General features: G+C 46.6%; 2 protein-coding genes across 6 annotated transcripts in view; one reads left to right on the top strand and one right to left on the bottom strand.

The window, feature by feature from the left end:
- The window catches only part of Katnip (katanin interacting protein), a 173,824-nt gene extending 151,345 nt beyond the window's left edge, over positions 1-22,479 (bottom strand). For 2 of the 5 annotated variants that reach the window (XM_075972150.1, XM_075972152.1), the window contains exon 1: positions 22,417-22,444. In XM_075972150.1, coding sequence (XP_075828265.1) covers positions 22,417-22,423 — 7 coding nt within the window. In that variant the 5' untranslated portion in view covers positions 22,424-22,444. Of the gene's footprint in view, positions 1-22,416 lie in introns of all 5 variants that reach the window. The other 3 variants (XM_075972153.1, XM_075972156.1, XM_075972155.1) reach the window with 3 other exon arrangements.
- A 140-nt stretch (positions 22,480-22,619) lies between these two features.
- Gtf3c1 (general transcription factor IIIC subunit 1) overlaps positions 22,620-26,658 on the top strand; it is a 68,288-nt gene continuing 64,249 nt past the window's right edge. The window contains exons 1-2 of the mRNA XM_075972149.1: positions 22,620-22,925; positions 25,685-25,894. Of these exons, the coding sequence (XP_075828264.1) occupies positions 22,705-22,925; positions 25,685-25,894 (431 nt within the window). The 5' untranslated portion in view covers positions 22,620-22,704. The remainder of the gene's footprint in view (positions 22,926-25,684; positions 25,895-26,658) is intronic.

The raw sequence follows: 26,658 nt of genomic DNA, 5'->3' as shown, positions 1-26,658 counted from the left end.
TGTCACCTGCTGCTACAGTTGGATCTTGAGTGTCCATAGGTCATGCTTTGAGCTTTTAGGAGGTAGGACCTGGCTGGAGGAAGCAGGGGGTTGGCCTTTGAAAGTTGTAGCCACCCTGGTTCTGGTCCGTGTTCTTTGTTTCCTGGCACATGCCATGTGAACAGACAAGGCCTCGCATGAGAATGCTGTTAGACAAAGCCATCTCTGACACACTGAGCCTCACAACTGTGAGCCACAATCAAACCTTGCCTTCTTTACACTGTTTTCAGGTATTCTGTCCCAGAACCAAGAAAGTAACCAAGATGCCATGTGCCTTGGTCCCAGCTTATGGGTTTATTGGAAGGTGGCAAAACCTTCTGAAGCTAAGGCCCAGGGGAAAGAGGTAAAGTCTTACTGGGAACTGGGCCCTTCTCCTCTCTCTTTGCTTCCTGGCCACCATGAGGTGAACATCTTCCAAATGCTCCCACCACACAGCTGCTGCACAGGTCCAAAATCAATGGGCCCCGAGACCAAGGCTAAAGCCTCCCGAACTGTGAGCTTAACCACTTCCTCTATAAAGTGATATTCTCAGGAATTTGTTAGAGTAACAGAAACCTGGCAACACCTCTGTTCTGCTCACAATGTCCCCTTAATCCAACCTTTTCTCTTTTCCTCTCTCCACAGTTCACAGGTCCCCTGGGGCAACCATGACTATATGTAACCCCACGCTCCATATCTCAGTATGTCACCCCGCCCAGACACAGAATCTCGGTCCCAGGAACTTGAAGTTGTTTTGATACACGAAGGGAGGGGTAAGATGGGGCTAATTCTGTTTGTGAGCTTTGATGCTGTACATGGTCCTGGGTCACCTGCCCTGGGACAGACAGCAATGTTGGGATAGGAGGGACTGATGGGAAACTTCAGCATGCCTTGAGATCCAGACAACCCCCTTAAGTTTCTTTCTGACAGTGTATGTTTTCCTTTCCACCTTAAGACAACAAACTACTTAGAATTCAGTGATCGTAAAGAGCGTAGAATAAGGGGGCTGGAGAGATGGCTCAGAGGTTAAGAGCATTGCCTGCTCTTCCAAAGGTCCTGAGTTCAATTCCCAGCAACCACATGGTGGCTCACAACCATCTGTAATGGGGTCTGGTGCCCTCTTCTGGCCTGCAGGCATACATACAGATAGACTAATGTATACATAACAAATAAATAAATAAATATTTAAAAAAAAAAGAGCGTAGAATAAGGCACTGTGCCATGGAGTCCCATAGCGGGGAAGACCAGGAATATATCCAGTGACAGAGTGTCGAGCAAGGTCCTGGTCTCAATCCCAGCAACACAAAAATCATGAGGAGGGCGGTTTTATATGGAGATGGGAATTATATGGGAATTTTGTACTTTCTGTTTAATCCTTCTATGAATACAAAATTGCTTTATAAAAATAAAGTTTATAGCTGGAGAGATGTCTCAGTGGCCAAGAGCTCAATCTGTTCTTGCAGAGGATCCAAGTTCAATTCCCAACACCTATACCAGGCAGCCCACAACCACTTGTAACTCCAGCTCCAGGGATGCAGACACCCTCTTCTGGTCTTCACAGGCACCTGTTCTCACCCCTGCCCACCCCACACACAAAGTTTACTAATTTACACACATGCCAACCAAATCAAATCAACCAAAAAGAGACCAGGGTCTCAAGAATCAGGATATATTTCTTGGGCTAATTTAATCATGGCTTCATGAAACCCAATGTTCTGTGATAGGACCTAGAGAGAACATTCCAGAAGCCCTTAGCCACATCAGCTCTTGCTGTCAGCCTGTGGATTCCAAGCAGATTCTTCGGCTGGCTGGCCACACGATATGACAGGCAACCTAGTCTGCCCACACAAAGCAGACCCAGATGGGTCTGAGCTCAAAGAGACGCATGAGCTGGAGGCCAGGGATGCCAAAAGACCAAGATACTGCCACAGTGTTAACAGTGCTGGACCAGGGCAAGGTGGGTAGCAGGAGTGCAGTTAGAGGTCAGTGAGGCAGCCTATGTACAGCAAGGTCCTTCCTTCACCAGTCACACCAACTGAGGCTCTGCTCTGGGAGAATACAGAGCAGTCTGGAACCAGAGCTAAGTCCCAGGCTCTCTGGGGCATTAACTGCCTTCTGGATTGTGTCAAAGCTGGATGTGGTGGTGCATGCCTTTAATCTCAGCACTTGGAAGGCAGAGGCAGGCAGACTGCTGTGGGTTTGAGGCCGGCTAGAGCCACCTAGTGAGAAGCAGATAAAATCAAATGAAGGCTAGTCCGTCCAAACAGCACTGGGTTTGCTTCATCTCCTAAAATTCTGTTGTGGCCTGGGGAATGGCCAAATGGTAGCAGAGTGTTTGTCTAGCATGCATAAGGTCTTGTGTTCCATCACCACACCACAAGCACATACAAAGATAAAATCTCAACACACAGTTAAAACAAAACTTGCAGGTGGGTCACACAAACTTTACTTTAAAACTTGAAAGCACATCTCTCTACTGGAGTTAATTAAAAGTGTCTTATTCATTAAATTGGAAAATAATTTGCTTATCTTCCAATGAAGATAACACACTCTAATTACAAACATTTGTATCTAACCTCCCTGGAAGCTGGCTGGGTCCTCACACCCAGGAGCCTCCCTCTCCTGCAGGGAGCTCCATGATGACCACTTCTTGGCAGAGACAGAAGGAGTGGACTCAGATTCCACTGTACCTGCCTGCATCTGGCATCTTAGGGTGTCTTCCTACATGTAGCTCATTTATTCTTACAACAACCAAGAGAGAGAAGTGGGAGAAGGTGACATTAATATCAATATACACTGCCTGCAAAATGAAAGAGGTGGCTCTCTGCACTCTGCAAGGTGACCTGTCTGCATCAGCTCCAGAGCAATAAATAAGGCCAGATGTAAATGCTATGTGTGTGCTTCGCTTTCGAGGACAGATGTGTGCCCGGGGAAATGAAAAGAGACGTGATCCCGCTGAGCTTTTGTAAATAGAACATGTTCCCTCCTTTATGGCTGGAGAAGGGCTTTATCTGCACTTAGGATTTATTGTCAGTGGTTAGGATCTGACACTTCAGTTTTACTTTGCCCTAGATGTAGATAATATTCACTACTGCCTATTTTGTGGGAGTCATGTCTTCATCTGAAGTCATCAGGCAAGAGAAAAATCATGTCAAAATTACCCTTAAAAATGAACTTAAGCCACTCATAATGTACAGGACAGGGCACAGCTTTCCGACCCACTGCTGCAGACTAATGCCTGTGTGTAAAAGCTGATGTGTATCGAAATATATAGTACATGATAAAATACACATGCAAAATATATCTTTATGGAAAGCCATTAAACTATCCCTATTCAGCTGCTCCCTCTATGTTTCTCTAGTCAGACAGGGGTAAGAGGTGGGGCATACGGGAGGGGCCCAGCTCTTCATGGAAGGTCGGCACCTGGCTGCCACAGAGCTACTATGCTAGCCACCTGTCTGCAGCCAGCTGCTATGGAGAGGCAGCTTCCTGAACACTCACAACCACTTTTGATACCAGGGATCAGTAAACAGCTTCTATAAAAGGCCACACACACGTTATTGGTGTGTAATGCCTAAGGTTATAAGACTCTAAGGTCTCTAGCACTGATACTTTGCTATTATAGAGCAAAAGTAGTAATAGATAATAGACAATTAAACAGCACTACCGTTTGAATAAATCTTTATTTACAAAAGCAGGCAGCAGGCCAGATTTTGCCAAAGGCTTGCTTTTATATCTATATATAATTTTGTCGGTGCTGGGGATGGAGCAATTCCTGCTTTAGAGGAAGGCTAGTATTTACACTGGTATAAACCAGTGAGGTAAGGAAAGGTGAACCGCAGGTGAGCGACTGCAAGGTTTACTCATTGTCACAAAAGTGCGCCCTTCACTGTTGTCACCATTGCTATCACTGGCACCAGGATCACCATCACCATGCGTTGCACCTGTGGCCAGGGCTTAGCATGTGCCAGACACTGGGCTCCAAATGGAAACATGTATACTAGTACCCAGTGTCAGATGAGGTCATGAGACTCAAAGAGGCTGGGACACTGGCGATATCAGGAAGCTAGTAAGCAGAGAGGCCCAGAGGTAGACTGTCTTAACCACCATGTGTCACTGTGCCTCAGCCGGGTCATTAAGCCTAGTTTAAGAACAGCGATGGTACAGCAAAGTGCTGGGGAGGTGCGTGAGAGAAGCAGTTGTTCTGTGATGCAGCGTTTAATCTGTCTCAGGCTCCCAGAGCAATTAATAAAGAGATTAGAAGCAAATGGCTCCCTGGTGAAGCTGGCACTCCCTTCCCACCAGATGGCTTCCTGAGAAGATCCGGAACAAATGCCAACCATGGAGGGGCAGGTTTGGCATTCCATTTTCCCTTCTGGGCTTTGGAGAATAAAGGTGACTCGTGCAAATCCCACAGGCACAGAAAGCCTTGGCCACAGATTTCATTGCAAGGAACTAGAATAAAGGACTCGTTTGTCCCAAGGAGAATGATGGTACTTCCACCTTGTGACCAATGAAGCCAAATTATTCATTCTGCTATCTGAGTTCGTGTAGAACTTTGTCTGTGTTCATGCAATTTAATTTACCTAAAAGTATCCCTCTCACCAAACTGTCTGATGGTAGAACACAAAATGGCTTAGCTCCTTTGGAAAGCACGCTAGCAACATGCTCAGAAGCAACAAAGGCCATTTTCCCTTGGAGCTAGCAACATCTTTACTAGAAACTTGCTGTGAAGTCCACAGCTTTCATAAGCAGGAAGTTTGTGAGTGAGGTATCCAAGGTATCATAATTTGTCAGATGGGGGCTGAAGAGATGGCTCAGGGTTTGAGAGCACATGGGGTTCTTGCAGAGGACCTGCATTTGGTTCCCAGCACCCATGTCGGGCAGCTTACAACCGACTGAAAGGCAAGCTCCAGGGGCTTGACACCCTCTTTCTGGCTCTGAGGGCACTTGAATCAGTGGAGAACTACTGGAAAAGCATGGCAAGCCACAGGATGGAAAGCAACATTCAAGGGCTGAAAGAGGGTTGGGGCTCCGTGGTAGAGCTCTTGCCTGGTATACATAAGGTCCTGAGTGCAATGCCCCGTACTGAAAGTAAGAAGTGATTAGAATTCTAGATGACTTACTCTTTACTCTTATAAGATTGACTCTTACATCTAATAAGCTACAGGGGCTGGAGAGATGGCTCAGCAGGTAGAAGTGCTGGCTGCTCTCACAGAGGACCTGGATTCAGTTTCCAGTATCCAATTATCTCTAACTCCAGGTCTAGGAACCTGATGCCCTCTTCTGGCTTCCATGGGAACTGCATGTATATGGTGCACAGACATACATGTAGGTAAAACACTAATAAAATAAAAGTAAATAAATCCTTTAAAAGGAGAGAGAGCCTTTGTAGTGGGGAGGTCTGGACAGGGTTTCTCTGTAGCTTTGAAGCCTGTCTGTAGACCAGGTTGACCTTGAACTCACAGAGATCCGCCTGTCTCAGCCCTCTGAGTACTGAGATTAAAGGTGTGCATCACCACCGCCCAGCTGAGAGCCTTTGCTTTAAGGTCGGAAAGAAAGAAAAAAAAGGAAGGGTGGGCTGGGGAGATGGTTCAGTGGTTAAATGGTGTTTGGCTCCAAGAGTGTGTATAAGTGCTGGATGAGAATGGAAGATCTCTTCTAGTTCCCGTCTCAGAGGGTGGAGATGGGAAAGCCCCAGAACAAGCTGGTTAGGGAGACCAGCAAGAGACTTCAGCAAGCTCTGGGCTGAACTGGGAGACTCTGGCACAATGAATAAAGGAGAAGAGCCAGGACGACTCCCGACATCAACCTTGGGCCTCCACATACAAAAAGAATCCCCACACTGCACACACGCACATACAAGAAAAATAGAAATCAAAATATTTAGGAAAATATAACATATGAGAAGTGCTAAAGGGCTTTTCCATAGGAAGCCTGAGAGGGCTTGAAGGCAGTGTGTTGAGGGCACGGGCATCTCCGTGAACCTCGGGCCTGGAAGCTTGTTGGAAGAAGGGCATCTGCAGTGCAGAAGGACAAATCTCTCAAGAGACGGCTCCGGAATGCTGGAGATAAGAAGGAAGTGACGACAAAACACATTGACAACAGCTCAACTAAAGCCTACGGGGACCTCCTAATCTGAGGGCAAAGGTTCTACGGAACGGCTAGAGAAGATAAAGGGGAAGATTAAAGAAGGCTGGTCAAGATCTATCCTGCGGCAGTGGAGATGCTCTCACTAAACTGACTCTCTCATGACAATGACTCTAGGATTCCTTACTCTCAATCACAAGCTCTGAGTCAAAGAAGTAAAACAACTTGCCCAAGGTCCCAGAGCAAAGAAGGGAATCTAGCAAGTATGATGCCAACACAGCCCTCAAGACCCAGTCCATGTACCCTCGGCCCCACTTCAACTTCTGTGTGCCTAGGAAGGCTGATTCTGGCTTCTACCTTCTGTACTGTACACACACATCAGAGTCAAGCAGATAAAGCCGCAGTGTGGCAGGACTGGGACAGTGTGGAGAGCGGCTGTCCAGCCTCACAAGGAGCTCAGCTTCAAGATGGGTTTCTGTGGAGGGACGTGAGCCTTCTCTTGCTAGCTTTTTTGGACTTTTGTTGTTGTTAAAGACTCTGTAACCCAGGCTGACCTTGAACTCCTGGCAAACCTCCTGCCACAGCCTCCTCGGCACTGAGATTACTGGTATGTACACTACACCTGACTTGTTTTGTCAGTTTGGATTTTTCCAGAGAAATTGTTAAATTGGTGTTATGAGAGCTTTAGGTTTTTAAAAGTTGATAAATTATTTTTATTACATTTATTTTGCAGGTGTGTGGGGGGTTGGCTAATATGGAAGTCAGAGGACAACCTGTGGGAGTTGGTTCTCCCCTTTCACCTTGTGGGTTCCAGGGGTCAAACTCAGGCTTGAGAGCAAACTTCTCTACCCAATTAACCATCCCACTGGCCTGATAAATGATCCCTAAAAATTCAAAACAGGTCTCCACTTTCCAACCTAATAGGTAACTGGGGTGGTTTGAATTAGAATGGCCATATATTTGAATGCTTAGTCACTAGGAAGTGGCACTATTTGAGAAGGATTAACAGGCGTAGCCTTGCTGGAGGAAGTGTGTCCCTGGTGATGGACTTGGAGGATTCCATAGCCTGCAGCAGGCCATCTGTCTGTCTCTCTTTCCTCTCCTCTCCTCCATGCTACTTGTGGATCAAGCTGTAAGCTGTGAATCCCACGCCTGCCTGCTTGCCAGCTGCCATGTTTTCTGCCATGATGACCATGGACAGACCCTCTGAAACTGTTAGTAAGCCTCCAATTAAATGCTTTCTTTTATGAGGTCACGGGGTCTCTTCCAGCAATACAACAGTAAGTAGGCAGGAAACTGGAAAATTGCTTCTTTCCCTGTGGCAGTCAGCCCCTCCTGTTCACGGGCCTGCATGTGCAGATTCAATTAACAGCAAAGAGAAAATACTTGGGGAAAGCATCTTTACAACATGCAGTACTTTTCTTGTCACTGTTTTCTAAACACAGCATAAATTGTTTCTCACAGTGTTCACATCGTACTAGGTACTGTAACCTAGAGTGGGTTCAGAAGAAAAGGAAGGAAACACATAGGTTATACTTAAACACACCCAGAAGACTTGATCACCCGTGGACTTCACCACTGGGGGCCCAGATCAGGGTCCTACAGATACCAAGGGACATTTCCTCACCTCTAAGTCCAAGAGCCCCTTTTGAGGAAACTTAAAAGGATCTGCTAGAAATCCAGTAGGCAAGAACAGGAGCCAGGTAAAGCTTGCTTTGCTACCCACATGCCCCCAGGAAGAGCTGGGCCTTTAAGCTACACTCTACTCTGAAAGCCTGAAACCATATTTCTGTCATTCTTCCTTTGCATTTTCCTTGTAACTGGAATTCCCAGGGCCCAGTTTACTGCCAAATCACCTGAGATAAACAAGTCATGCTAAGACCCTCCTCTCCCTTCCAAATCCAAATCGCAGCTGGCAGCTAGAAGTGGAATTTATAAGCTGCACGGCCTGCTTTGCATTGGCTTGCAGCCTCACACCCAGCTGTCTGCGAGCAGGACAAGGCAGCATGGCAGCTGAGACTGCCAGGCCTGGGTGGCAGCGCCTACCTGTCCAGGGGTCTCAAATCCACCGTCAGGCAAAAGAAAGACAATGCATAAACAACTTATAAACCCTCTGCCCATATCTCCTGGACTTGTTCTCTGAACTCTGGCTCCCAAATACACTCCAAACTTCTTCAGTCTTTTTCACTATTCCTCTTCTAGCCCCTGGCTCTTCTTCTAGATCCTGAACTCCCCCTAGCTCCTTATCTCTGTAGCCCAAGCTGACCTCAAACTCAATCCACATGTTCTCCATCACACCCAGCTCCAGCCTCAGTCTTGCCCAGACTTTCCAGCAGCAGCTAAGTAGAAGCTCAGAGCCAGCAAGGTAGCTCAGCAGGAAAAGAACTTTCTGCCAAACTTGAGGACCAGAGTTCTAACTCTAGGAGATCCACATGGTAGAAAGAGAAGGACTCTCAAGCTGGGTGGCAGTGGCGCACGCCTTTAATCCCAACACTTGGGACGCAGAGGCAGGTGAATTTCTGTGAATTCAAGGCCAGCCTGGTTTACAGAGCTAGTTCCAGTGCAGGCTCCAGAGCTACAAAGAGAAACCCGTTCTCGGGGGAAAAAAAAAATAAAAATAAAAACAGGAGCTGGGCGGTGGTGGCACACGCCTTTAATCCCAGCACTCGGGAGGCAGAGGCAGGCGGATCTCTGTGAGTTCGAGACCAGCCTGGTCTACAGAACTAGTTCCAGGACAGGCTCCAAAGCCACAGAGAAACCCTGTCTCGAAAAACCAATAAATAAATAAATAAATAAATAAATACAAAAAAGGACTCTCATATCTTATCCTCTAAACACTATGCACACACACACACACACACACACACACACACACACACACACACACAGAGTCACACCCATGGTAGAAACAGAATGAATCTCACAGCTTATCCTCTGACCTCCATGTGTATACACACACACACACACACACACACACACACACACACAAATGTAATAAAATCTACAAACAACAACAGAAGCTGATAGATAGAGCCCTTGTTTAATAGGCACAAGACCCTAGGTTCCAGTCTCAGCATCACAGACAGAAAACCACAGTAGACATTTTTTTTTCTTGAGACAGGGCTTCTCTGTTTAACAGTCCTGGCTGTCCTGGAACTAGCTTTTTTTTTTTCGAGACAGGGTTTCTCTGTGGCTTTGGAGCCTGTCCTGGAACTAGCTCTTGTAGACCAGGCTGGTCTCGAACTCACAGAGATCCGCTTGCCTCTGCCTCCCTAGTGGTGGGATTAAAGGCGTGCGCCACCACCGCCCGGCTGGCAGCTACACTTCTATAATGTAACCAGTGGCTTCTGTGGAAACAGAATTCCCAGGCTGAAAGGGATTCTAGTCTATCTCCACACGGGTCACAAAGTTACTAAATTCATTCTCCTTCCACAATCTATCTGGCCCCTTCCACCCGTGGGATTGCCACACAAAGCAAAATGACCCCCAAATGACCTACTCAACTGCCATGAAAACCTAAAGAATCCTGATGAAAGGTACGTGCCTGGGGCTGGAGAGATGGCTCAGTGGTTAAGAGCATTTCCTGCTCTTCCAAAGGTCCTGAGTTCAATTCCCAGCAACCACATGGTGGCTCACAACCGTCTGTAATGGGGTCTGGCGCCCTCTTCTGGCCTTCAGGCATACAGACAGAATATTGTATACATAATAAATAAATAATTAAATAAATAAATAAATTTAAAAAAAAAGAAAAGAAAAGGTACATGCCTTCCACAAACAGACTTTTTTTTGGGGGGGGTGGCTTAGTTTTTATTTGGTTTAGTCTTTGGATACAAGATTTCTTTATGAAGCCCAGCAGGCTTTGAAATGACAACCCTCCTGTTCCAGCCACCCAAACAGCTTAGGTTGCTGCTGTGTATCACAATAGCTGGTTTTACCCAGTGTTTGCCAAATGCCCAACATCCCTCTCAATCCCTACAATGGGGGAGCTAGCATTTTTTAAGTCAGAATTTGCACACATACCCCAGTCCAATGAAGCTCGATCCTACTTCCTCCTCTACAGAAGCTTGATGGGTAGTGAAGCACCCATGGAGGGAGGGGAGGCCTGACCCTCTTTAATGGGGTTTCATAGCTTGTTCCTCCAGGCTTAAAACAAAAGATGCACAGAAGAGTTCATAAATAGAGATACTAAGAGTGGGGGAGACGGGCTGGAACAGACTGGGTTCTGCCCCCATTCCTGGATGTTACCATTATCAGGCTCTTGGCTCCTGTGAGCCTTAAATAAGCCTTCATATCTGATAAGTAACAGTGATCAGGCTAGATCCAAGAATCACCCAGTAGCTCAATGTGGGCACAGATGTTAGTCTAGTCTCTATTATATATATATATATTCAGCCAACAGCTAAAACTTGGGAGAATTCACATCTCAAAATCTCAAGTTCTGTACTCTTGTGAAAAACTGCAAAGATCTGGTGGTGCAAGGCCTGTCATCCTGCCTGGCAGAGCTGAAGCTGCCAGATGGTATAGTGCCTTCTCATTCCCACTCCTACCTTTCCTGGTTGTCTCTCTGCAGCTGAGGTCAAGTCCAAAGTCTAGGGGGTTGGTCCTTCCAGCAGTGTCAGAAAAGCAAAGGCTCATGTGTCAGAACCAATGATCACAAGAGCAACATTGTCACCAAAGACAATAACACAAATACACTTCATATGCCAGATTCTTTGCCTTGGGGCTTGGCACACACACACTTCTTATAAAGGCCCTAATGGGGAGACACTGTTAGTATGGGTTTTGAGTGCATGTGTGTGTGTGATTCTTGTAGTTTGGTTTTATTAACTTTCTAGGCAGGGTTTCATGATCCTTCTGCTTCCATTCTCCAAGCACTGGCATCAGAGATGGGCACCACCACTCCAGGCAAGACAACACCACGTTCAGCTTTCTGTTTTATAGACTGAGGAAATCTCGTGCTTTGAGAAACTAACAGGCAGATCGTCATGGTCTGAGCATGCCAAGCAGGCTTGGGAGTCACAAGTCACTGAAGGAATGGCTGAGAGAAACCTTGGCCACAGCAATCTAGCAGGTCTATTACTTGGCCTTGCAGACTTCACAATTTGAGACCCCTGGAATCCTTTGAGCACTCAGACAATTCAAGGCCTCTAAAATGAAACTCTGGAATAGAGCCATTAAGTCCCTTCCAGCTGAAACCTGTGATTTTAACTTACAAAGTACCTAAAGGACTTTTCTTTGATGAGGAAAATGTACGTACACACACACACACACACACACACACACACACACACACACACACTAAACTACACAGAAAATCTATTAAGGGTTTCAAAGTAGCAGTGGGCTCCATGGCAAGGCAGTTGTTAAGAATGAACACAACTTCACTGAGCTGAGAACTGGAGACAGAATGCTAGTCAAAAAGAAAGAAAGAGGCCACCGGGTCACAGCAGAGGGACTTCCTGGGCGGAACTATTCTACAGGCCAGTGTCTGGGGAAGTCAAATTTGATCATTAGAGAAACAAAGGAATGCAAAATGTTTGGAGACTTAGCTATGAATCCGCTTCCTGGAGATTATCCAGAAATCCTCCAGGGGACAAAAAGGCTAATTTTTCCCTGGTTCAAGGTCAATTCAGTAAACACCCATTTGCCAGGCCTCAGAAAACAACAGAAGAGTGTCTCCACTTCTAGAAGGAAAAGGGCATGAGGCCAAGCCTGGTACAGCCTGGTGGAAGCCTCCTGGACAGCAAGAGGTACTTCTGCATACTGGGACCTATCACCCAGTCTGGTGGGAATGACTTGAAAGGGTATAGCTGGTCAGGCATGCACCACGGGTAAGGCAGAAAGCTGGGAAAGAATGTGGCATGCTCAGGAGTGGAGAGCTGCCTGTGGTGGCTTGGGTGAAATCTCAGGTGCCTACAGAGAAGGCCAGTGTGTGTCATGCCACATGTAAGCTCCTGAATACTGGTGCCACCAGCCAGAAGGGGGCCAAACCGTCAACACATATCCAAGATCAACAGTGAGCCACTGTTCATTACTGAAGGACTGGGCCTAAGTAACAAGGCAGGCTCAGTGTAGCCAAAGCCCCTTATCATGAGAATGGAACATCCAGGGAATCATGTGAAATCACAGTTTTGAATTGAGAAAATATAGCTAGGGGCCCAACACAATCCAGTATAAAACTTTTGGACAGGAGTAGGTGTCTCACAATGAGAGTTGGCACTGAGCAGGACTGCTTTTCTAGAGAAATTGTTCAAATAAAGGTGGCGCATCCATAGGTCACTTGTAGCTGCAAGGGCCAGGTTTTTAAAAACCCACAAGACACGGGGAATTCATAACTTCTTGTTTTGTTTTTGAGATGGATTTGGCTGTCGCCCAGGTTGGTGGGGAACTCAAGACCCTCTTGCCTCAGCGCCCCATGTGCTGGGGTTGTGTGTGACACTGTGCTCCCTGGCAGTCTTATCTCATTTTTAAAGTGCTTAGAAGTGGCTCTTCCATCCTCCTCTGCTCCTACTTGGGAACAGAGGCACAGGCACAGGGCCATACACTGTGAGCCCAAAGGCAGTTAAGCTGAGCAGCAGAAAGCTAGCTCCACAGTGGGGGCTATCCCATTATCGTCCTCCCCAGCCTCGAGAGGAGGCTGAGCTGTGTGTGCCAGTGGGGACACTCTACGGTGCAGACTCTATAGATAAGTTGTTGCTCTGCAGCCTTCTAGCTGCGATTAAGAAAAGTACAATCGGGCTGGAGAGATGGCTCAGCCGTTAAAGGCTAGGCTCACAACCATAAATATAAAGAGTTCGGTTCCCAGCACCCACGGCTGTCTCTCCAGCCACAAAAAAAAAAAAAAGAAAGAAAAAAAATAGAAAAAAAAAAAGAAAAGTACAATCACAGTGGCACATTGAATTATCTATAATTTAAATCAGATTGGATCCTCTATGGCAGCAGTCGGCAAACTGACTCTGGACAGGCCAGACAGTTAAGTATTTTGGTTTCATAGGCAATATGTTCTCTGCCGAGACCAGTCAGCTCTGCCACTTTAGTTTGAGACTGGGCATAGTTGTGTTCCAATAAAACTTTATGTACAAAAGGAGGGGCAAAATGCTTTGGGAAAGGAGTGATCTTTATAAATACTCTCTCCTAGACCACCATACTGGACTGTTGTCACCCATTTGCATAACTTTCTTACTAGCCTATGAGTTCAGTGAGTCAGAAACTATCTTACCTCTTCTCGGGCACTATGTATAGCATGATATAAACCCAGCAGTCTAGGGGGACCTCTGAAGGTATTCACTGTTGGAGGAGGCCACTTGTTCATTCCTAGCTGCCCAGACCACAAAATAATCGCACAGAAATCTGTATCAGTTGTAATACTATTTGACCAATGGCTTAAGCATATTTCTAGCTTGCTCTTATATTCTAAACTAACCCATTTCCAGCCGGGCGATGGTGGCGCACGCCTTTAATCCCAGCACTCGGGAGGCAGAGGCAGGCGGATCTCTGTGAGTTCGAGACCAACCTGGTCTACAGAGCTAGTTCCAGGACAGGCTCCAAAGCCACAGAGAAACCCTGTCTCGAAAAACAAAGCAAAACAAAACAACAAATAAACTAACCCATTTCCATTAATCTGTGTATTGCCACATGGCTGTGGCATACTGGCAAGGTTCCAGCATGTCTGTTCCTGGTGGAGGCTACATGGCTTCTCCCTGACTCTGCCTATTCTCTCTATATATATCTCTTCCAGCCTGGCTATATTCTGTTAAGCCACTGGCTGAAAGCAGCTTCTTTATTTATTAACCAATAAAAGCAACACATAGACAGAAGGACTTCCCATATCAATTCACAGCCCATAAGTAACAGGACTATGACTTTAGAGGCTCAGGCAGGTGAGAGGCACAGGGCACTGAGTGGAACTGGAAAAGACGCCTCCTTCTCAGGGTACCTCTACTTGAGAGAGTAAGAGAGTAATTCCCATGCAGAATTAAAGTCCAGTATTATTAGCTGTAGATGAGAAGTCTCCCTACTTTTCAAGGCTGACAACTAGTGCTAATATTAAACGTTATGAGTCAACTCTGTCTGCAGAATGACTCCACCAGGTTAATCTGCCACCCTTGATGTGCAGAGTTCATCTTTTGCTACTTCACCTTATGTGTGTGGGTACATGCATGTGCACGAGCATGTACAGACCAGAGGACACTCAAGTGTCTTTCCTCAGGTGCTGCTCATCTTTCTTACTAAATTTGTATTGATTTTGTGCATGCATTTGTATGTTTACATATGGGGGTCAAAGGACAACTTGTTAGAATCTGGGCTGAGGGATCAAACTCGGTGCTGGGCTTGTCAGCAGGTGCCTTTTCCTGAGTCATTGCAGCAGCCCTAGTCCTTTCTCTCAGACAGGATCTCTCCCTGGTGCTCACCATTTCCCCAGTACCAGGACTACAGACACCCAAATGCCCAGCGTTTTATGTGGGATTTTGGAATTAAACCCAGACTTTCACAGTTATGAGGAAATCAGTTTACCAACTGAGCTATATCCACACTTGCTACATCTCTTGTTTTTGGTTTTTTATTTATACCTATGTCTGTTCATGCTATGCATCTGAAGATGCCAGCAGAGGCCAGAAGAGGGTGTCAGATCCCCTGGAGCTGGACTCATGGGTGGTGACTCACCCAATAAAGATGCTGGAAACCAAATGTGTCTTCTATTTAGGGTTTCTATTGCTGTGGAGAGACACCATAAACATGGCAACTCTTGTAAAGGAAATCATTTAATTGCATGGCTTACTATTTCAGAGGTTTAGTCCATTATCATTACGGCAGGACATGGCGACATGTAGCAGACATGGTGCTGGAGAAGTAGCTGAGATTCCTATATATATATATATATATATATATATATATATATATATATATATGAGACCCCCACCCCCACCCCAGAGCCTGCCTCCACAGTGACACACTTCCTCCAACAAAGCCACCTGTACTTCATCAAGGCCACACCTCCTAATAGTGTCACTCCCTATGAGTTTATGAGGGTCAACTACATTAAAATATGGAAGAAGCATAGTGAGGAGGGTTCAAAGACTAGGCTCCCAAAGGGAGTGGCACTATTAGGAAGTGTGGCCTTGATGAAGTAGGTATGGTCATATTGGAAGAAGAGTGTCACTGTGGAGGCAGGCTCTGAGGTCTCACATATATACTCAAGCCATGTCCAGTATCTCATACCACTTCCTGTTGCCTATCAAGATAAAAGAACTCCCAGGTCCTTCTTCAGCACCATGTCTGTCTGCATGCTGCCTTGCTTCCTGCCATGATGATAATGGACTAAACTTCTGAACTATAAGCAAGCCACCCCAATTAAATGTTTTTCTTTATAAGAGTTGCCATGGTCATGGCAACAGAAACCCTAACTAAGACACTCTGGAAGAGTAACAAGTGATTTTAGCCACTGAGTCATCTCTTCACCTCTATATATCCTTTTAAGACTGAGCATTGGTCCAGTGAGATGACTCAGTGGGTAAGGGCACTGTCTTTCACTTCCCAGACCCATATGGTAGGAGAGAACTGACCCCTAAGTTGTCCTGACTCCACGCATGTCACACATACACACAATTTAAGAAAAGAGTAACATCTTTTTAAGTCACTTTTACGGAAATTTTTTTTTTGGTACCAGGGAAGGAATACAGTATCCAGCACATGCTAGGCAATCATTTTCCACCGAGCAGCATCCTGAGCCCCAGAAAAAGAAAAAAAAAATCTAAAAATGGGAATAAAACTAAGAAAGGTGATATGCACCTTTAACCTCAGCACTTGGGGAAGTCGAGTTCAAAATCATCCTCACTACAGAGTAAATTCAAGGTCAGCCTATGCTATATGAGGAACTATTGAGAGAAAGAGAGAGAGAGAGAGAGAGAGAGAGAGAGAGAGAGAGAGAGAAAGAGAGAGAGATAATAAATCCATATAATGAATCCCCATACTCCTCACTGCAATCATTTATTTTGCCATCTCTAGATCCTGCTGCACAAACACATTGATATGTTGAGTCACTACCTAAATGCCACAGAAACAAGCAGAGCACACGTGCCAAGTTCCTGGAAGCTAAAGTGCTATAAAGGGTGGAGTGGTTGCTGGATAGAAGAGAAAAGGCACCTGGAGGTATGCAGAAGAAAAGAAGACATGGAACATAGGCACATATTTATTTTGCCAGCTGAAGACCAATCTTCTGGTTATTTCATGCTTGGTTTAAGAAGGAAAGAAACAGAAACATCCCTAGGAGCCTGGTATGGACCACACAAGGTCTGAACTCCTGTCCTGCTGACCAGCAGTGTGCTCCCAGCAAAGCCTCAGGGGTTCCCGCTGCCTGTTCTGCAGTTTGGGATCATCTAGACAAGCCAGGCAAAATTTCAGCTTGACATTATTAATCTTTGAGAAAGTTTGCTAAGCAAACGGTGGGTATCAACAGGGGAAACGTTGAATATTTGCTTCCAGGGCAGCAAAGACAAATGAACCAACTTTAAAATCCTGTCTAATGGCACTGATGTGGTGAGCCTTTCTCTAATTATCATGTTCCCCAAAGACTGAGTACAATCATTTTTTTCTTTAACCATCTCACTGGAGAAAATTAGACTTTAATATAAAGGCGAACATTTTCATAGGTGGAGGATGCTTGTATGGTCAATTACCTTCATGAGCATAAAAAATAGCAACAGCAATTTTCTTTGTGTGTGTGGGGGGGGGTGGGGGGTTCTCTATGTAGCTTTGGAGCCTGTCCTGGAACTCACTCTGTAGACCAGACTCACCTCGCACTCACAGAGACCCATCTGCCTCTGCCTCCCAAATGCTGGGATTAAAGACTTGCACCACCACCGCACAGCATGCAAAATTCTTCTAAACAAAGAGTACACTTCTGTGTTAGAGACTGCTGGTAGATCAGGGTTCAAGGTTGACCTTGATCTAGTTAACTTGATCTAGTTGCAGGTCAGACTGGGCTACAAGAGACCTAGTCTTGGGGAGAGAAGAAGAAAGGGAAACAGGAATAGAGAATGCCTCTTCTTTTTAGCAGCAGCTTGCAAGAAGTCTGTCCATCTGCTGGCACCAATACCATCAGCTATCACTATGAACACTTTCTTCTGTTTTCCTTATTGCGACGGGGGTTCTATGGACATAAGCTGCTCCTGAACTCACAATCTTCTTGTCTCAGCCTCCCAAGTGCTGGGATTATAGTGTGCACCACCACCACAGCTGGCCTAGAAATATTTCACAGTCATTTCCATCTCATGGACAGGAAAGCAGGCTCAGAGAAGTCACAGCTGAGATGACAATCCAGGGCTACTTAGACCAAATTTGGAGCATCACACAAAATACAACACAGAGATGGAATAGCCTCAGTCAAACCAACAGGCCAGAGAAAAGCAGGCACAGCAAACTGCAGAACAAAGCACAGCCCAGCTTGAGGAGACTTGCTAGACATTTAAACTATGAGTTTAGGAAGCAAATGTTTTTCTAATCAGGTCACTGGTTACTTAGTTGACTAAAATCACAATTCACTTATAAGCCGGGCGGTGGTGGCGCACGCCTTTAATCCCAGCACTTGGAAGGCAGAGGCAGGCGGATCTCTGTGAGTTCGAGGCCAGCCTGGTCTACAAGAGCTAGTTCCAGGACAGGAACCAAAAACTACAGAGAAACCCAGTCTCGAAACATCCAAAAAAAAAATTCACTTACAGTGTGCTGTTCATGCTCAACCACAGATCAGACACATGTCTGTAACGATTAGGTGTAAAAGTGCCAGGCACAGTAGCACACACCTTTAATCCCAGCACCCAGGAGGGAGAGAAAGGCACGCTCTCTCTGTTTGGTTTTGAATTTTTTTTCCCCGAGATAACGTTTCTCTGTGTAACGGCTCTAGCAGTCCTGGAACCAGCTCAGTAGACCCAAGTGCGGGGATTAAAGTTGTCCGCCACCACCACTGCCTAGCTACGGCAAGATCTCTTGTAGGCCAGGCTGGCCTCAAACTCACAGAGATTCGTCTGCCTCTGCCTTCCAAGTGCTGGGATTAAAGGCGTGTGCCACTGCCGCCTGGCTGATCTCTCTATGTTTGAAAGTAATCTCGTCTACATAGTGAGTGTCTCAAAAATCAAAAGAAAAGTAGTGTATAAATCAAAGTTTAAAAAATTAGGATGGAGGGACCAATGAGATGGCTCAGCTGATTAAGGCACCTGCCACCAAGTCTACTGACTTGAGTTAGATCTTGATCTACATGGTGGCCTCCACAAGCATGCTAGGGCACACAGGCCCTCACACATTTAAATTAATTAAAATTTAGAATGAAAAATAGGATTTCCTGAAGGTTAAAACTAAATTTTATGGTAAATACCTTCCTAGAGTATACAGCCTAGCTCAAAAAGCGTAGATTCCTCTGTGGCTAGAATCATGTTCTAGGAGTGCAGAGGTGCTGACAGAGCAGAAATGACCAAGTCACTTCTCAGAATGCCTTGCAACAATGTATCCAAGTGTATCCACAGATCCTGGGCTACAGAGGGGCCTGCTAAGGCAAAGCGATTTCCACTGTAATCCTACAACTTCCCCTGGGTTGAGTTCTGAATGAGGCAAAACACAAATGGGCAAAAATGCTTCTAGCCTTAGAATAGACAGCTGTTGTATTCTTTACCAGCCGGGTAAAACAGTAATTCTAAGCCTCGGTCCATAGGTATCATTTTAATATTCCAGGTGAAGAAATGGGAAGTATGCATGCAATAATTCTGCTACAAGTTAAGAACAGTAGTTCTTCCCAGAAACACTGGAGATGATGGGGGCTGCCAGATGAGCTAACAGTGTCTTGTATAGAATATCATTTTTATAATATGAACTTGTACGAACAAGACACTAATTATGGCTCTTCAGATTTGGGAACCTGGCAGATATTTTCTCGGACACAAATGAAGTGAGCCTGTCACCAGGGAAACAACGGACAATATTTGTTGTCAGCGATAAAATCAGGTTTTCAAGGGAAAGCAAATAATTTAGTCAATTTTTACCTTATGAGCAGTGATTGGTATTTTGCTTACATGTATATTTGTGTGAGGGTCAAATCTCCTGGAACTGGAGTTACAGTTATAAGCTGCCTTGTATGTGCTGGGAATTGAACCTGAGTCTTCTGGAAGAGCAGCCAATGTTCTTAACTGCTAAGCCATCTCTCCAGCTCGAAACACCATGTTCAACTCTCAATATGATTTTTTTTTTTGATACTGGGTAAATTTCTAATGTCACCATTTTGGAGGATTTGCATGTTACTTAGTCAGCTATTTCCAAATGACCAACAGCTGAAGCTATAAAATTGGATATGGAGAAAATAGCCCACAGATCAAAGGGCAAGACAGACCAATGGAATTTTACTATATGAGTCCCAAGTTCACAAGCCACATTGTAATTGACCTTTTAGAAACTGTCACTTGCTAAGTTTTGATGTAGTGCCAAAGTGTCCACAGTTATCTGAAAAGGTAAAGATATTCATTTCCTCATCCACTTATGGGCATGTGAGGTGATCTGTTCATATCCATTAGCAATTCAATAACATAAACATTGGTAGAAGTTAGGATTCTAAAGCAGAAGTAAGCGTTTTGGCTCTCTGAGACAAAGTCTCACTATATAGGTCAAATTAGCATTGAAGTCATAATCTTGACTCAGCCTCCCAAGTGCTGGGATAACAGACAGGCAACCCCCATTGCATCTGGTTTAGCTGTTTTCTATTAAGCTGGACAGGGAAATTTGAGAAAATATAAAACAAGCCATGTATAGTTTCTCATGCCTTTAATTTTCAAGATACAGAAGCAGGAAGTTCAAAAGTTCAAGGCCTGCTTCGGCTACAGACTCCTAGGCTAGCCTGTGCAACTTACTAAGACTCTTTTAAAGGGATGGGAGAGCCACTTCTCAGCCATGGGGAAGTTGCCTAGCAGAAGTGAGGTCAGAGTTTAATCCCTACTCCGAAAAAAAATGAAAGACAAGAAAGAGAGAAAGTTAAATGGATGTTGGCATTTGCATGTAATCCCAGTACTCAGGGGCTGAGGCAAAAGGAACAGGAGCCCAGGCTCCACCTTGTCCACATAGAAAGTTGGAAACTAGCTTGAGCTACATAAGACCCTGACTCAAAACCAAGAAAAACAAGAGAGACAAAGAGAGGGGCAGAGGAAATGTAAAGCAATACAATTCTTTTGCTGTTTGGGGGAAAAAAAATCTAAGTTGAAGAGTAAAAGTCTATTGTTTTTTGTTTTGAGACAGCATCTCACTATGTAGCTTTGGCTGACCTGGAGCTCACTTTGTGGACCAGGCCACCCTGGAACTCAGTGATCTCCTGAGTACTGGGAGAAAGGTACATACCACCACTTCGGGTTTGATATAAATTCTAAGTGAACTGATGTTTTGAAATTTTGTATTTATATGGCAACATCACAGATGTAATACATGCAAGCAAGGTCTTCTTGTTTTGCTGAGCCAGGGGTTTCTCTATGTGTAGCCCAGCCTGTCTATCCTAGAATCACTCTGTAGACCAGGCTGGCCTTGAACTCAGAGTGTTGGGATTAAAGGAGTGAGGGCATGAACTACCACTTCCTGGCACAAGCAAAGATCTTTTAAAGGAAGGGCTTCAAGGTGTTCAAACCCTAAAAGATTTAAGAACTATTATCCAACAGCAGCACTACATAGACCTTCCCTCAGAGCAAACTGGTAAAAACACACTTTTTGTTTTTTATTTTTCGGGACAGGGTTTCTCTGTGTAATGGTCCTGGCTGACCTGGAACTAACTTTTTTCTCTTTTTTTATTTTGTTGTTTTTCGAGGCAGGGTTTCTCTGTGAAATACTCCCAGCTGTCCTGAAACTCACTCTGTAGACCAGGCTGGCCTCAAATTCACAGAGATCTGCCTGCCTCTGCCTCCCAAGTGCTGGAATTAAAGGCCTGCGCCACTACCACCAGGTTGGAACTAACTTTGTAGATCTGGCTGACCTTATACTAAGAGATGTACCTGTCTGTGCCACCCAAGTGCTGGGATTAAAGGTGTGTAACAACACTGCCCGGCTAAAACACATTTTTTAAAAAATTATTTATTTTTGTTTCATGTGCACTAGTGTTTTACTTGCATGCATATCTGTGCAAAGGTGTCAGATCACCTGAGACTGGAGCAACAGTTATGAGCTGCCATGTTGGTGCTGGGAATTGAACCTGGGTCCTCTGGAAGAACAGCCAGTGCTTTTAAACTCTGAACTATCTCTCCAGCCCCCTAAAACACATTTTTTATAGTGCCTCACGTACAAAGGGCAAAGTCATCTTTTCGGCACATATAATACATCCAATAGTAGCACGTCTTTCCATGCTGCATCCATTGGCTATCAAAGAAACGCAAATTCTCCAGAAGAGGCAGTAATGCACTGTGAAACAGCATGTTAGTATAGACCATTCCAGTCTCCCCAGATTATCAGTGTTCCCTTCTGGAAAGCTGAATATCACAACAGCTATTCCCAGGTGGCTTGTGAGCACTCATACTGATTCTAACCAGTCTGTCTCTGGCCTTAAAGCTGACTGGCTGGCATAGTTTGAAACTTGCTCCTGAAGACATCTGACTAGATCTGAGCAGTCGCTTCTGTACAGATCGGAAACAGGTTTTCTGTCACAGCCCACCAAAGTGGCCCCTGTAGCCGTGTGCACTGGCAAGCCCCGGAACAAAAGGCTTCTAAAAACCTCTTCCAATTTCAAACTTCAACAAGTCTACTTCAGACACAGTCTTCCTCATGTTGCTTATTAGCCGCTTGACTTCGAGCAGGCACGTTGCTTGCCCTCCTGGCCTCAGTTCCCTTGTCTGCAAAAGGAATAACTACCCCCAAAAGAACGCTGTGAAACGTGCGTCCGTGTCGGTAATTACAAAGGCCCTAGCTCCGAATAGTAAGTACTCATTTAACATGAGCTACCAACAACACCAAAGCACATAAAGTATTCCCAACCGTTTCTCTCCACTCCTGATGCCAGTAGCTGACAAACATACTCCCAGGATGCACGCTTACCTCCAACCAATTACCACTTGTCCATTGCCCATCCCGGGACCCCCGCGATTCCCCTCAAGCCTCCCCAGCACCAATCTCTTCCCAGTCTCCACTCCCTTGGTCTGAGCGGGCTGCCTACAGGATCACTCCCCAGTCACGGTCCCCATCCCGCACCACCAGACACCATCTTGGGCCGGGGGCCCTGCGGCCTGGCATTTCGCCCCGAGACGCCTCCGAGGGATGAGGGGACAGCCGCCCGACCTCCCGGCGGGGCCCACGGACACTAACCGTCCATCCCTAGAGGCGGCGGTTCCGGGAGCCCAAACCGGAAGCAGCCCTGACAGTGTTTGCAGTTCCCCTGGTTACTACGAGGTTCCGGACCAATGGAGAACTAGCTCCGTCATTGAGCCCGCCCCCTCATATCGTGACGTCACTACGGAGCGCTGGGACTTCCCCTCTGCTCTCAGCGTCTGGTCCTCCTTCCCCAGACCGCCGATCGCTGTGCGCAGGCGCTCTGGGCCCGGACCTCGGCGGTGAGGTGCGCAGGCGCCCCGGGTGCTGCTAACTGAAGCGGCCATGGACGCACTCGAGTCGTTGTTGGACGAGGTGGCCCTGGAGGGGCTCGACGGCCTATGTCTGCCCGCGCTGTGGAGTCGCCTGGAGTCCCGCTCGCCTCCCTTCCCGCTGCCGCTGGAACCCTACACGCAAGAGTTTCTGTGGCGGGCCCTAGCCACGCACCCGGGCATCAGTTTTTACGAGGAGCCGCGAGAGCGACCCGATCTGCAGCTCCAAGATCGGTCAGCCACCATGGTGGGGTGGGGGCTGAGAGCCCTGAGGGGATTGTGTGCAGCGGTGCGGTGCAGAGCGCCTGCCCGGGACCGTGGGGCATGGGGGAGGGGCGAGGGGGCGGGCTAACCTGGGATCGCTGCGCCCTGGCAGGCCCAAGAGTGAGGAGCTGGGGGAGGGGGGCATCCACTGAGACGAACCGTTTCCCAGTGTGTTGCGGGAGTCAGAGAGTTCCTTTAAGTTGGACGGTAGAACGGGAACAAGAAAGTGGCTAAAGAGTGCACCCAGGTGAGGTCCTTCAGGGACCTTTAGGGAGCGTTTGTTCTGAAAACTAAGGCCTCTGGAAGTCCGCACAGCACCATACATAGCAGTGAACGAATAGCTGAGGTGTGTTGGGCTCGCCACATAAGTGGGTCCTGATCCCAGACCCATCTCTAGAAGCGACAGAGCTCAGATCAGTACAGTGACCTGTGAGCAAGACACTTGTTTTTTTCATTTTACAGAGGAGAAAACTGACCCCAGAGATGTTAAGGGCTGTGCACAGAATTCAGGGATTGCTAAGTGCACTTTTACCTTCTGTTTATGCGTCCTTCTCCAGGAATAGAATCCCAGCCCCTTGCATGTTCTACCACTGAGAACACCTTTAGCCTCAGCCCATCCCTCTTCAATTTTACACCAAGAAGTGGCTGACTGTATAGTCCCGTCTGGCGTCATACCCTCTTGCCTGTGCACCCTAGTACTTGGAGTGCAGGCCTGTGCCACTGTGCCTGGCAAATCGGAACTCTTAAGCTATATTATGCAGGTCAGAGGAGGTTCCCAGAGGTAATAAGGAGCCAGCAAGACTTAAAATTTAGGTTTAGGTGGCCACTTGGCAAAGAGTGCTCTGAGCAGACAGCACCAAGTAGGATAACCTAACAGAAGGCCGCATATACCTGGAAGCGGAGAATAGTTGCAACTTGCGTATGCTTATTGTGAGGGTTGACTGAAGATATCCTGAAGAGAAAATGAGGCTCCAAGGGGTTAAGTGGTGAGGGTTATCAACTAGTAAAAAGGTTTACAAAACTTGAATCCAGGAAATCTGGGTCCAGGATCCACTCTGCCCTTAACCGAATTTGACTGAGAGAGACCCTATAATTACTTAACCCACTTGAAGAAGCTGTCCTCTCACCATGGAGACAATGAGAAGTCACTGAGTGGGGAGAAAGATGAGTGGCAGGGTGAAACTGAGAGACCCTCACAAGCTCTCAGGGACCAGTTTGTCATGGTGGGGATGGGAATAAAGAGAACATGGGATCAATACATACCAGGTAGCCTGGTATAGTGGCATACGCCTGTCATCCCAGCAGACTCAGGCAGGGAGATCTGAATTCAAGACCAAGTCTAGCTGCATGGTGAGAACCCATGTAAAAAAATAATTAAATAGACGTGTTAGAAAGACAGTCCAGGTATTTGGTGACTGGTAACGTGGGGTGTGGAGAGACAAAAGGAGGTCCACATACTCGGTGTCTGCTCCTGACACTTGAATGGACACTAACCCCCTTCACTGAGCGGAGGGCACAGAACAGTGAGAGTCTGAGCGAGGCGCTAACTGTACTGAGTCTCCTGTGAGTCTAAGAGGAGGTCCTGTTTAGTAAACAGAATCGGTGGGTAAAGCAGCCAGAGGGAGGGACTAGGCTAGACCTTTGTGAGTCATTCCACGCACTTGGTAATTGAGAGATCATCCTTAGGAGTCTGTTGTGATTGGACACCTCCCTAAGCTACACCTACATTTCGAGGCTGGATGAGGACGCAGTGCCTTCAACTAGGATTAAAGTGTGGGTGAGGGAGAAAACAGGGCACGGTATTCCCTGGAAGACTTGAAAATTGAGAGTTAGGTAAATAAGACAGAGTTCACAGAAAGGACAAGGTGTTGTTTTGTTTTGCTTTTTAAGTTTAAAAGTGCATTTGTGGCACCTCCCCTGTGCTGGAGAAGGATCCTAGCCAGGCTTCAAAGGCAAACAATACCTTACCTTAGTTCACCAGCTTCAGAAGTGCAACTGAAAGATGCCTGCTGATAAGAGGCAGCAGAGAGGGTGTGCTAGGCTCCCGGGACTGGATGGGAGGCAGGGGAGCAGGCTTGTGTGGAATTGGAGCAACTGTCAAGACCATGCAAATGGATAAGGGAACCGGAGACATGACTAAAGAGAAAGCTGTCAGAGGACAAACCTTGGTAGGCAGTCTAAACACCGGGAACCAGATCTGGAGGGAAGGCAAAGGCTCTGGCCAAGAAGGTGGATCAGGTCTCCGATTCTGGGTGGGTTGGGATCCTAGAAAGATCTTGTTCTCTGCGGTAGAGAGATAAGAACCCGGGCTAGAGGTGTAGCTCAGCTAGGTTGAGCTTTAGAACTGTATAAAGCAGGTAGGTTGGGATGGAAGGTGAAGCAGGAGGACCAGGACTTCAAGGTCATTCTTGGCTGTCTTTCCTTGCTTACCATACGTGAGACCCTGTCTCAAAATGAAAGAAAGAAAAGGCCTGCTTGTCAAGATTAACGGCAGGCCAAGCATGGTGGTGCCTCCTTGTAATCCTAGCCCTCAGGAAGCTGAGGCAGAAGGATCAAAAATTCAAGGCCACTCCAGGCTGCACAGTAGTATTGTCTTAAAGACTGAGAGATGATGCTACTATGTGTCTCATCTCTTCCCACGGGTCTCTGCAGGGAGTTGGCAGAAGATGCCAGGCGCACGTTATCTCTGAAACTGAGTTGGAGCTTTATGTATGTGTTTTCCTCCCTAGATATGAAGAAATTGACTTGGAAACTGGAATTCTGGAGTCCAGGAGGGACCCAGTCACTTTGGAGGATGTCTACCCCATTCATATGATCTTAGAGAATAAGGATGGCATCCAGGGCTCCTGCCGATACTTTAAAGAGAGGAAAGACATTACCAGTAACATCAGGACCAAGTGTCTGCAGCCTCGTTGTACGATGGTGGAAGCCTTCAGCAGGTAATTGGCTCACATTCCTCAGCAGTCTCTGAAATCAGATGTAGCATCTGGTGTTTCTCCTTAGTGTTTGCCAGAATTCCCTAGCCTCGACCTTCATCCACCCCTGAGACCTGCCTTCTGAGTTCAGTGGTCCTGACTTCTATCCTTTGTGTCCAGAGACCTAGAACAGTTGGAGCTGGTGGTAGCCAGTGCGCCTAGCACTTTTTGCTCTTGTCCTAACTCTGCACTGCACGCCCCACCTTCCCTTTGTGAGTTCCCAGTCGCTATCCTGTTCTTCCACAGCTGTCCAGTCCAGACCACGGGCCACCTGCTTCCTATCTTCCAGGTCAAGGAGAAACTGCCCTTATGAGCTCTGGGATCTTGCACACCACCCTCCCCTCGTTATATGAAGCCATAAGGTTACAGTGTCCAAAGCTGTGATCTGGACACATCTTTCTCCTTCCCCTCCCATAAGCCCAGCCCTCCCACTTTGCTTACATTGTGGGGCTTTTTCCTGAGCACACCGACAGGCTCGCCCACCTGATAACTACCTCTTTTCCTGACACCATGGTGTTTGTCTTAGAGCAAGCTTCTTGGAAGAGACCCAGGGTTCTCTGGGTCTTCCCCTCCCTCTCACTCTCTGCTCCCTACAGATCTGACACTATTACCCTTAGGTCCTAACCAGCAAGTCCTTATCCCCTGAGGTGGACCACTGACGGTTCTAGAAGCTTTGGCCCCTAGGCTCCCTGCATTCTGTTGTTTCCCCACTGAATCTTCACCAGCTT

The sequence above is a fragment of the Microtus pennsylvanicus genome, chromosome 5 (assembly GCF_037038515.1).
Source record: "Microtus pennsylvanicus isolate mMicPen1 chromosome 5, mMicPen1.hap1, whole genome shotgun sequence".
In the NCBI taxonomy this organism is placed as follows: Eukaryota; Metazoa; Chordata; class Mammalia; order Rodentia; family Cricetidae; genus Microtus; species Microtus pennsylvanicus.
The sequence above is the reverse complement of the archived record's forward strand: the minus strand, read 5'-3'. Positions and strand labels throughout refer to the sequence as shown.